The following is a 12,362-nucleotide window of genomic DNA, read 5'->3' as shown; positions in this document are numbered from 1 at the left end:
AATGGGGTTACTTTAATTGTAATTTGCTGAGTGTATTTTGTATAAGAATATTGTTTCTGCTTTTGTATGTTATAGCTCACCCAATTGAATTTACAAAGACAATTCAGGATATTGTGGTAAATGAACACGAGTCCGCTGTATTTGAGTGTGAGGTGTCCTTTGATGGTGCCATTGTAACCTGGTTTAAAGACACAGTGGTTTTGAAAGAAAGTGCAAAATACAGTTTCAGAAGGGAAGGGCGCCGACATTTTATGACCATACATAATGTCACAACAGAAGATGAAGGTTTGTTTATTGTAATAATTTAATCTTATTTTTACTATAATGGTTATTTCTTTATTTTGATTATCAGCTAAGGTTAATTTTCAGAGAGCAATTCAAACCAGAGAAGTTACGTTAAGCTTAATTTTGAACTTTGATTGGAACATAGTCACAAATATATCTTTGATGTACTGAGAAATACAAAAATGAATGTAAAATTGGTTATATCAATAAAAAAGAATGAATAATTGTGACTAGAGTCCTGATAGAAGTATTTGGAAATGTAAAGTTGTTTTATATAAGTAATGGATAAAATGATGTATGTGATGTTTTCCAAAATTAGGAGCCTTGAGTATAATCAAATAACAAGATTGGGAGGTTCTCCACCTTGAACATAGATTCTGGAATGAATCTCTGCATCCATAGACATCAATATAGGCTTTTTTAAAATTGTTAACCTGTTTCTATACTATACATATTCTGAAATACATTGAAATCTCATTTCAGTTAAAATAAAGATAAATATCAAAGTATAAAATTATTTTCTTCAGGTGTTTATTCTGTAATTGCTCAATTGGAACCAAGAGGTGAAGCTAAAAGTACTGCAGAACTTTATGTATCAAGTCAAGGTAGGTACTTTTGACTTTAAACACAATTTTTTTCAAAGAAATTGTGAAGTTTCCTTAACTAATTTATGTGTTTACCTCACTTACAGAAATTATCTTGCAGCAGAGGAAACCTGGTATGTAGTCTTTTAAAAATTTCATATTCCAGTAATTAAATATTAGTTTACCAAAAGATAAATCATGAACAGATTCAATTGTGTCATTGCCTCATTTAGTTAATGGTTCACAAGCTGCTGTAAGTTTGTTTACAATAAAGTACCTATATTAAATAATTTCACAAATATAACTGCTCTGAAAATATTTGTAATTTGTATGTAAAATGTTAATATGTATGCAAGTGTTAGGCTGTAAATCAATTTTAAAGGCTACCTTTAACACTCTTTGTCATTGCTGTTAATCATTTTGTTTATACTTCCTGAAAATCGTGCTAGGATTTAAAACTTGAAATGCCAATTAGGTTTAATTTCTTGAAGTAAAATGTTCAAAAATATCGATACAGTAAATCCACAGGATCAAAAACCTAAAAATAATACATATTTTTCTGTATTCTTCAGATGTTCCTGACTTTGGAATTTCATTTGAAGAAAAATCATTTACAGGTAAAACAGCTGTTAATGTACGAATTAACATCAAGTAAGTCTGGGCTGGGCAGAAGAATTTATTACAGTATAATTTGGATAGGAAGCAGCCTTTGATTTGGCAGTTCTGTGACCAACTGGAAGAACAAATGTGCCCAGATTGCTTGGGTTCAATTGGGTACTGGTAGTGTGGATGAGGTTAGTTGAAGGAGTTTGGGATAGAGCATGGGTTGTAGGTAGTGGCAGTGGTGATTTGGACTGTAGCAGATGTATAGTTGAGACGACATTCCACCAATCACTTCTGAATCTATTCTTGCCATTGCCTCTTCTCCCCTCTGTGCTAGCTGTCTTGCTTCTCCACTCTCAGTCCTGATGCAGGGCTTTGATCAAAAAAGTCGATAATTTATTGCGAGCCACCAGTGTTAGTTGACCCGCTGTGTTCCATCAGCAGACTGTTAGCTGAAAATTTCATTGGATATACTCTTCAACCACAGATGATTAATGAAGTTGTGGTGAATTGAGTATCATCATAGTGTTGCACTTGTGAGGATGTACAATTTGAAGGTGCTTTTATTGATATTATGTGGTCTTGTGATCCTCTGGGAATAGAGACCTCTCCCAAACTTCAGCACCAATGCCTCAGTGGTTGTGATTAAAAAGCTTGTTGCTTGCTCTCTTCTTGTCTCATTCTTAACATTTACCACAACAGCTTTACTTACAACAGGTTCAATGTCCTGTACATATAAATCCTTTTGCATGATTTTCATGTTGTCAAATTTAGCAGCTATTGCAAACTTTTTCCTAAATCAAATTTGCAAAAAATTGTATTTAAGAACTGTATTTTGGATTTGTGTGCACTTCTTTATGCTGTACTTTTCAAGTTCAAGTCAAGTTCAAGTTTAGTTGTCATTCAAACGTACACATGAATGCAGCCAAATGAAATCGTATTCTTCTGGGGTCAAGGTGCAAAACCACATAGCATCAACAGTCACACACAGCACAAGGCACATACAACATATATAATTATACAGTTACAAAAGGTATATAGCCCAAGTCCCTGAGTGTCATGTCCTGTAAATTGATGATGCATGGATGTTATCCTGGAGCCACATTTCTGCAAGGACAAACCTGCAGCACTTTCTCATCTCTTGCAAGTACAGATGCAGATGAACATTCCAGTTTGTCTTCCACAGAGTGAACACTGGAGGGCAGGACAGACAGCCAGCCCCCAATCCAGTACAGAATCTAATGGAAAACAGCCAGCTGAAGCATCTCTTTCCCCTCCTTCCCCAGAGGGTGCATCAGATGACCCTGAGGCATGAGGGCCTTGTCCATGTAGCAACCATGTTTGAAGTTTCTTTTTCCCTGTATCTCCCCATGTATTCATTTCAGTTAGCTGTTCAGATGCATCCTCCTTAATTATGTTGGCATTATTGGATATTGATAATTTTCTTATCTTTTTAACAGAACAAGAATGGACAGAAGAAATAGGTAATGTGTTTCATACATTTGGTTTTAATAAAGTATGGAAATTATTGAATCCCATTAAAACATTCTGAAACAGCATAATTTAAACAATACTGTTAACTCAGAATTATTTTATCAGTGGATGGGCTTATGCTAATGAATCATCTTTATGATACTTGTCTCAAATGGGTCACTTCTGCTATTACCCACAACACATGGCCTTCCTTCCCAACCCCTCCCTCTCTCCAGCCAGCATGCTAATGCAACTATACACTCTGGAAACAATTGTCAGACCCAATAGTAGTGTCCGTATCCATGTCAACTTAATTTTTAAGTCAGTTGATGCTAAACAGAAGTTAAGCTTGGCAGAAATTGAACCTCACACCAAATTACATTAGTTAGTAATTTGAAACCTCTAATTTAGTAAGTCGATGCACCTGCCAAATCAGCACCTTAGAACTTTAAATGGACTTCAGTACACTTCTGACCCTCACGTAAACATTGTAACATGGTGGGGCTAACTGGCCATGGGTGAAGGCAGTTAAATAGTGGCCTACAGCATTGTATCTCTATGTTTACCATTCTTGAGCAGCTTTTCTGAAGTTATGATGAGGTTTGCTGTATACCTATAAAATCTGAGCTGAGCGTTGGAGTTCTTTAAAAAGTATCAGTTCCTTGATCAGAATGACTATGATGTGTGATGTACATTTTAGAGGATTCCCAGCTTTGAAGGGTTCTCCTACACATAGGCATTGTTGCTGTGAACTCATAATTTATGTCAAGAATTCAAATCTAACAGACACAAAGGCTGTCTCTGTGTTATTCATGTTCCACATTTCATTTCTGTTTATTAGAAACCAACACTAATAATATAAATATAATTTCATACTGACTGAATTAAGAATACAACTTTACTATATCAGTCATTTAATGTAAGAAACCTATTTTTCAGTAAGTAATTTCTAATATTTAAAATCCAATATTCCAAGCAGGTGTCACATTCTTTATGTAAATTTATTAAAAAACACTTTTTTGAACAGGAATACACATTAATTGTGAGAAAACTGACCTCGAAGGGCCATTGAGTATGACTATAATAAGATTAAATTAGTTAAAAAGACAAGATGTCCAGATAATTTTCATTGATGACTAACTCTCCATTAATAATTTAGTTATTTTTCTTTAAACCTCTCTAAAGTCAATTCCTCATCTTAGGTCATTTGCTGTTGCACAAAGTTTGCTAAGAACAAATGACCATAGATAGACAAGTGGCAAAACAGTTCTATTTTCTCAAATTATATTAATTAGTATGTAATTGTTGCAGTTATAGTGTCTTGTCTCAATTGTTGCTATCTTCTATATATGTTTTTGTTGAATGCAAACTGATAGGGTATATCTCTTTTAAAGTGACTGAAATATCAAAGACTCATGAAGAAATTACTTACACTATTTTGGAAGAAGATGAAATTAGCCATCGGAAAGGTAGAAACACAGTAATGTTATCTTGTTTCAAACAGAACATTATGGAAGAATACTTTTGAAGAATAAGTATTTAGAATAGGATGTCAAAACCTGTTCTTTATAGGCAAGATTATCTGCGAATTTTATGAAAAGTTAAGTATTTATTCCCAGTTCAGTGACTTCAACATATTTTATTTGGTCAGATTTCTTGTAACAGATCAGCACCTTATTTCTTTAAAGTACTTCTTCAAAAGTAATGTTTGAACTTTAAAGATGGAGTTTCAACTCTACCTGTTGTAGAGACTTTCGGTGCGCCTTAATGCAATTTCCTTACCGTGCAGTGATGAAGCACGTTAGGATGCTCTCTACTGCGCATCTGTAGAAGGGCATATGTATTGATGTGCATAGTCCAGGTCCCATCAGACTCCTTGGAAAAAGAGGTATTGGTGAGCATTCTTGATTGTGTAGGATGTGTTCAGGAACCTTGAGAGGTTGTGTAAGTTGTGCACTCCCTGGAGATTGAAACTGCTTGCATTTCCCACTTCTGTGCCACCAATGTAAAGAGTGGTGTGAGTTCTCCTGAAGCCAGTAGCCATCTGCTTTGTCTTGTTGAGGAAGAGGATATTTCCTTGGCACCAACTCTCGAGCACTTCCACCTCCTCTCTGTAGGATGTTTCATCATTGTTGACAATGCCGTGTCATCAGCGAACTGGACAATGGCGAAATATTATTTAAATTAATTACTGACTCACACTCATAGAGAGCATCACTGAGATTAGACAGAATCAGTACCATTAAAACAATTTTTTTGAAAATAGATTTTGTACTAATACTTTCTTTAATGGAAGTATGAGATTGAAGATCTTGGCAACTCAATTTTGCCATATATATTCTTCTTATCAGTCGATTGTGCTCTGTGGTCTAATTTGTATAATATATGTTTGTCACCTGGGTTTCATTTTACTTTCCAACATTTTTCAGAAAATGTCCACTAATTTCAATGTCTTCCATCTAAAATTTAAAATGTTCTTTAAAGTGTCCAAGAAGCCGATTTCTGATGAAGTTAAACCACAGATTGTTTCAAGGAAAGAAAAAGTTCCTTCAACCAAAGGTATGGGAATATGCATCCCATCATTTTAAACAGAGCCCTTGAAAAGTAATCACATGATCAATTGGTTTTACTGTGTGTGCGCGCACTTGCGTTTGTGTGTGTTTGTATCTCTGGTGATGTCTTGTGCATTTATGGTGGATCTTGATTCATATTTTGTCATTAGTTTTCTGCATTTTATCATTAAGTCAAGTGGAGATATTGAATTAGAAATTGTATAGTGAAGCATGAAACTGTAAACCAGGGGATCCCAACCTGGTGTCCATGGTTCCATGGCATAAAAAGGTTGGGAACCCCTGCATTGAAAATAAGACAGAAAATGCAATGTGCCCAGGATTTATGTAGGAATTCACTCAGCCAACCAGAAAATGATGGAAATATTCATCCAGTTGTGAACAGTTAACATTTCAGTTCTGAGAACCTTCATCAAAACAGAGGAAGACAAAAACAAATTATTCTAGGTAGCAGAGAAAATGCAGGAGGATAATGGGTGTAACAAAGGGAATTTCTTTGATGGGGTAAAAATGTGCAACTGTGAAGAGACAGTAAAGCCTCCCGTATATGACTCATTGCCTTCCCTCATCTTTTTTGCGTTCTTGACTAATTTGTTTCTTTATCAGTTCTGACAAAAGTTGTCTGACCCAAAACATTAGCAGTTTATTCTTCCACACATGTGCCTAGCTTGCTAAGTTTTTCCCAGCATTTTCTGTTTTTACTTACTTGGGGAAGTGAGTTCTTCTCATGAATCATGAGCACAGTGTGAAGTAATCACACCATAAAGTACAATACCTCAGAAAAAAAAATTCTTCAAAATTATTTGAGTTCATTGAGAAAATTTGTTATTAAAATAATTAGTGGGCAGTCAAGCATTTCTGCTTGAAGTCAGCTGCATTTGATGTAATTTATGTATACATTATAAATACCTGTATGTACTTGTCACAAGATGATGACCTGTGTCAGGTCTTATTTATATTAATGCATTTAATGTAATGTGCATTGCTATTTTAAATATTCTTAGTGTATGCCTCTGAAATTCTCTTGTCCAAAAATTAAATTCTTAAAGTGCCTGAGGTTCCTGAGTTTATTCCTGAAGAAAAGAAGCCAGTTGTACCAGAAGAAAAAGTTGCTCCAATGAAAGGTACAAAAGAAGGCACATATTCTATATTACAGTTACTCTTTCAATAAATGATGCCATCGTAATTGCATTATCTTGGAAAGTAATTCTATTTTAGGCGACCTTCTAATGTTTTGTCTTTTGTTTGTGTATCTGTATAATTTTTACTGTATCAATTTGTCCTTCTTGAAACCAAAAATCTCTAATGTAAAATACTGTTTGGTGGTTGTAATTGACTGATGCTGTACAAGCTTTTTGTGTATCAAAATGACAGTTGTAGTCTTGCAGCAAAGTTGTGTTGAAAGGCAAACTGGTGATGGGACATATTGGGGTAACCAATGTGTAGTGTACCTGTATATGGAAACTGCTGTTTAAAAAAAGGCAAGAAAAATCATGGAACTGCTGACCTGTTAGCCTGGCATCATTTGTTAGGAAGATTCTGGAACCTGTAATAAATAAGCCAATATAATATTATGATTGAGCAAACAGAGCATGGATTTATGAAAGTAGAGTATGTAAGACTAAACTCCAAGAATATTTGGGGATGTATCTGATAGAATGGATGAGGGAGATCCGGTGTAGAAATTAAGTAATTAGCTTTTCAGAAGGCTTTAATTAGTGAACAATGTTCATGCATGAATTGAAGTAGCATCTGTAATTACTGAAAATGTGGAAGAGAAGTGGAAAATATGGAAAAACTTAGCAGGTCAGACAGCATCAATGGAGCAAATCTTAAGACATTTCAGTGCATCTTTTGCAGAACAAGCTCTAAATCATTGCTTGTGCAGAATCATCTTTTTATAGGCAGATGTAATTATGTTGAAAAGTGATTTTAAATTAAGAACATTTTATTTTTGCTCCCAACTTGCTAGTTCAGTTGGTACAAATATAACAGAGCCATTCCGTTAGTTTTGTTGCCGCTACAGTTAGTGTAGCAGTTAGTGTGATGTACTTACAACTTGGAACAGTAGAGTTCAATCCTGGCGTCCTCTAAGGTCCTGCCTGTGAAATGCGTAGGTTTTCTCCCGAGTCCAAAGACATACCAATTGGTACATAAATTAGCCAATTGTAAATTGCCCCGTGCTTAGGCTAGGGTTAAATCAGGGGTTGCTGACTGGTGTGGCATAAAGTACCAGAAGGGTCTATTCCCAGCTTTATCTCTAAACAAAATAAAATTTTAAAAAATTCTGTTCCAAAATCTTGGAGAACTACAAGCCAGATATATTGGAAAGCAGTCCTTAGGACAACAGAGCTCCTACGTGAAGGTTGTGAATATCCATAAATATCATGTATATAGTCCTATCTGAAGTGATGGGCAGCGAAACAAGTAAACTGTGTCCCAAGAGTTGATGTGTAATTGAGGTGGATTATAAATGCTTCATTAACTAACATTAAGCCTTGTGTACATCAGAGCCAAGATTCAAAGTATTACTGTGTGATTTAGCACAAAATCTTTGATTGTTGCTTTTGTGTTTAATGTTATGTGCATTGTTATCCTATTGCATCTTGGCAATCTTTTTTTTTAAATTTAACTTTCTTTAAGTACCTGAGGTTCCCAAGTTTGTTCCTGAAGAAGTGAAGCCAGTTACACAAAAAGAAAAGGCCATTCCAATGAAAGGTACAGAAGAAACAAAGTATTTTATCCTAGAATTGTTGTCTGAATCATAGTGAATTAATTTTGTCATTGTCTTGGGAAGTATTTTTGCTTCAGATTGCCGTGGCTCTGCCTTGTGCTGATATTATTTAATGTTGTGTGTTTTCTTGAGCATTTGAACCACTCTTTAACTGTGTCTTTATCATGTTGCCTTTGTAACAGAAATAATTTTACTACTGAAGTATTGAAAGTGTTGATGGTGGCCATTACTTAACTGTTGGTATCACACACCTATACCTGTGATGTTTCTTGTGCCAATCATCATATTAATGAAGTTACAGTGAACCCTAGCTGCAAGTACATAATAATGGCAGCTCATAATGCCAAGCAGTCCAGAATTCAGGATACTGCAAAACCAATTGCTCTTGATAAGATGTAGGGAAATTGAAATGTTAAACAACTTGACTGGAGAATAAGTTGAGGGCATGCAGAACAGGCCAAATTGCTAGGCGAGGAAAAGGAATGGAGAATCAGAAGTTGGCTACAACTGCCAAATATATATTTCAGACTTATTTTCCCCTAACTGAAACCTTTAATGTCAACTGCACCTTCAGAACAAGAACCGCACTGATTATGAGTCAAAGGCCTATTCCTATGCTGCAGTAGCCTAAGTTCTTGTTCTATAGCCTACTTCTGCTTCAAATCTTTTGTTCATATTGCCAGTGGCTATCAGAGAGACCATAGTTAAATGCTTTTGAGGCCCTTTCAAATTACAGCTGGAAATGGTCCTAAGTTACTTATCTGCAAATATTAGTGAATAACATCTTCGCATAGAAAAATACGCCACTGTATTGTAGAAATTAATTATTGATTTTTTAAATCAGCACTTTGGTTTCTAAAACCAACACCAAGAAATCAGAGAATAAAACTTCATCTATTTTCAATTATGTCTGCAAATTTCCCAACCCTACTATTTACTATACTTGAAATTGCACCTTATAATATTTACAGTCATTGCATGAAACAGATTGCACATTGTTGAATAGTCAAATACTTTTACTTCCTAGCATGACCATTAAGTTCACATTAAATTAAATAGAGCATAACAACAAAAAGTCTTTATGGCTGAAAGTTATGCTAGTTCTATACATAAGAAATTATATTTGTAGAAGTATGTGTATTTTTGAAAATTATGATCAGATATACAATTTGGGCTGAATGAGAATGAATATTAACCTATTCTAGTGATTACTGTCTAATCAATTTGGCTTACTGTTACTTTATTAATTAACTAGCTTAATTTTCTGTATACCAGAAGCATAATATAAAATGAAAGATTATTTGTGATTGGTACAAGATGATAAACTGTGTCATGTATCTGTTGCTTCTTTTGTGTTCTGTGTGTATTGTTCCCATCTTTGATATTTTTAACAAAAGAAAAACAAATTTCTTTAAGTGCCTGAAGTTGCCAAGTTTGTTACTGAAGAAGTGAAAACAGTTACAGAAAAAGTTGCTCCAATCAAAGGTATTAAAGGAGGCATGTTTTATATTAAAATTTTTCTTTGAATTATAGAACATAGAACATTGATCAGTACAGCACAAGAACAGGCCCTTTGGCCCACAATACTGTGCCAAACTAAATTAGTAATCAAATGCCCAAATAATCTAATACCTTCTGACTACAAAATGTCTATATCCTTCTGTGTCCTGCGCATTCATGCCTATCCAAGATCATCTTAAAAGCCTCAATCATATTAGCCTCCAGCACAACCCCAGGCAGCACATTCCAGACACCCACCACTCTACACTGTTCAGAGCATCATATCACCTTCCTATCATCTGCAAACTTACTGACCTACACATCCATGTTTTCATTCAGGATATTTATATATAAATATAAAAAACAAACAATAGAGGGCCCAATACAGATCCCTACAGAACACCACTCATCACAGACATCCAGCCAGAGTAAGTCCCATCAGTCACTACCCTCTGTCTTCTGTGAGCAAGCCAAACCTGCTTCTAAATGGCCATTTGACTGTGGCCCCAAGCTTCTTAATTTTCTAGATGAGCCTCCCATGAGATATGTTGTTAAGTGCCTTACTAGAATCCATGTAGATAATATTGACAGTTCCATTTTCATCAATCACCTTCATCACCTCCTTGAAAAATTCACCCATTAGTAAGACATGTCTTGCCCCACAAAACCATACTGGCTGTCCTTTATTAGGCCATGGTATTCCAAATGCTCATGTATTCTATCCGTAAGAATCCTCACAGTAACTGCCCTTCTATTGATGTGAGACTTACTATTCTATAATTTCCAATGTTATCCATATTTTGCTTCTTGGATAAAGTAACAACTTTAAGTACTTGCGAGTCCTCCAGGACGTCGACTGAGGTTAGAGGGGACATTCTGATGTTGGTCTTTTTTTTAAGCTTCACTTTGACAATACTCTTCAGTATTCAGTTATTTGTTGCCATATTTACTGCTTTATTTTCTTGCTTGTGTCGTTCTGTGTGTCCTTGTATAAAATAATTTTTGTACTCATATTATGGATATGAAATAATTCAAAACATACAATAAAAACTTAGTTCAAGCACATGTATTGTGTCCAAAATGGCATCTGATGTGCTGTACGTCAAAGGCCATCATAATGAATTTCACTGAATACTTGCTAGAAATATGCCCAGTTTCAACCCACTAAATTAATTGCTCCAATACTGATTAATTACCAGCACTTGTGTTTCAGTGTTCTTCATCAGTGGCTGACCAAGCACTGGGCAGCAAAATGAGCATGCTTTAACTTGCTACCTCCCTCACCTCCAACTTAAAGTTATCCCATATATCTGAAAGTTTTATTTAACAAATTATTCACATCTTAAAAGTGAGGGTGGGTTATTTTCATTTTGCATTTGCTGTGAATCTATAAGTGTTCAATTCTTTTTAGAATTGATTCACATTTCAGTTCTGCAGGGAGTCATGAAATTTACTTTAAAATCAGTCACATCAGGGTGTCCAGAATTGAACATTGAAAAGCTCAGAGAATCATTATGTGACGACATGGCTCATTGCAGCTCCCATTAATGATTTAGCCTTCATAAGACAAAAATAACTTTGTATATATCAGAATCATTATCCAAAATAGAAAAACGTGTCTTGTCTCAGCTGCAGCTTTTGTGTTTAATTTTATGAATATTGTTTAAACTGTCAAATGTACACATTGTTAATGTTCTTTTATCAAAAAATTAAATTTCTTAAAGTTCCTGGCATTCCTGAGTTTATGTCTGAAGAGATGAAGCAAGTTATACAAAAAGAAACAGTTGCTTCAATAGAAGGTACAAAAGAATGTACATGTTTATGTCAGAATTAGCCGTTGAATAATAATTTTGCTTATCTTGTCATTGTCTTGAAAAGTATTTTTATTGTAGAGACAATAATTTTTATTGGATCTTTCTATCCATTAATTTTTTGGGAGTAGAGGTTGTTTTAAATTTTGTTTGTAAATTTGTGTTGTTTTATGTGTTTTGTGCTGTCTTTGTACTTAAAATAATCTTGATGCTTGGGAATGTAGGGAATAAAATGTGACTTGGGGTGACCATTGTTTGGATGCTGTACATAAAAAGGACTTGCAGTGCTCACACATACTAGTAATGTGAACACATCAAATATGAATGCTAGCCAAAGTTTGACGGCAGCTCTTGAAATTATTCAGTGTTCATATCTGATATGACTCTGGGACTACCAATTTACTGCTCATTATATTGAATAACATACATTTTTAAAAGTATTTGAACAAGCATCAAGCAGCAGAAAAGGACATTCACACCTGCGCCCACCTCCTCCTTGACAGGCCTGATGCTCTGCAGTTTAAAGGGGTCAATGAGTACCTACAGATTATTGGCTGATTTCTTCTCACTGATTCTGTAATTGCAGCAATTGTTGCTATTCAGAGTTCACTAGCATCTTAGAAGATGCAGAATTGAGCATTATGCACTGAAAAACTTGGTGCTGTCTTCTATTATTTGCAAGTCAGTTGCTTCTGGCATGGATGCAATTCCCATTGCAATTTAGCACGCAGAGAATGAAATTTTAGAAAAGGGAGGAGGAGGACTGAGGAGGAAGAAGGAATGGAGAAGAGGAACCCCGCAG

The 12,362-nt window shown here is 35.1% G+C and overlaps 1 protein-coding gene across 1 annotated transcript in view; it reads left to right on the top strand.

Moving 5' to 3' along the window:
* ttn.1 (titin, tandem duplicate 1) overlaps window positions 1–12,362 on the top strand; it is a 324,448-nt gene that overhangs the window by 129,222 nt on the left and 182,864 nt on the right. The window contains 11 exon segments of the mRNA XM_059968782.1: window positions 76–285; window positions 813–890; window positions 977–1,003; window positions 1,442–1,486; window positions 2,933–2,956; window positions 4,340–4,414; window positions 5,430–5,504; window positions 6,565–6,639; window positions 8,159–8,233; window positions 9,666–9,734; window positions 11,474–11,548. Of these exon segments, the coding sequence (XP_059824765.1) occupies window positions 76–285; window positions 813–890; window positions 977–1,003; window positions 1,442–1,486; window positions 2,933–2,956; window positions 4,340–4,414; window positions 5,430–5,504; window positions 6,565–6,639; window positions 8,159–8,233; window positions 9,666–9,734; window positions 11,474–11,548 (828 nt within the window).

Source organism: Hypanus sabinus, chromosome 4, assembly GCF_030144855.1.
Source record: "Hypanus sabinus isolate sHypSab1 chromosome 4, sHypSab1.hap1, whole genome shotgun sequence".
Lineage (NCBI taxonomy): Eukaryota > Metazoa > Chordata > Chondrichthyes > Myliobatiformes > Dasyatidae > Hypanus > Hypanus sabinus.
This window is presented reverse-complemented; position numbering and strand designations above follow the sequence as displayed.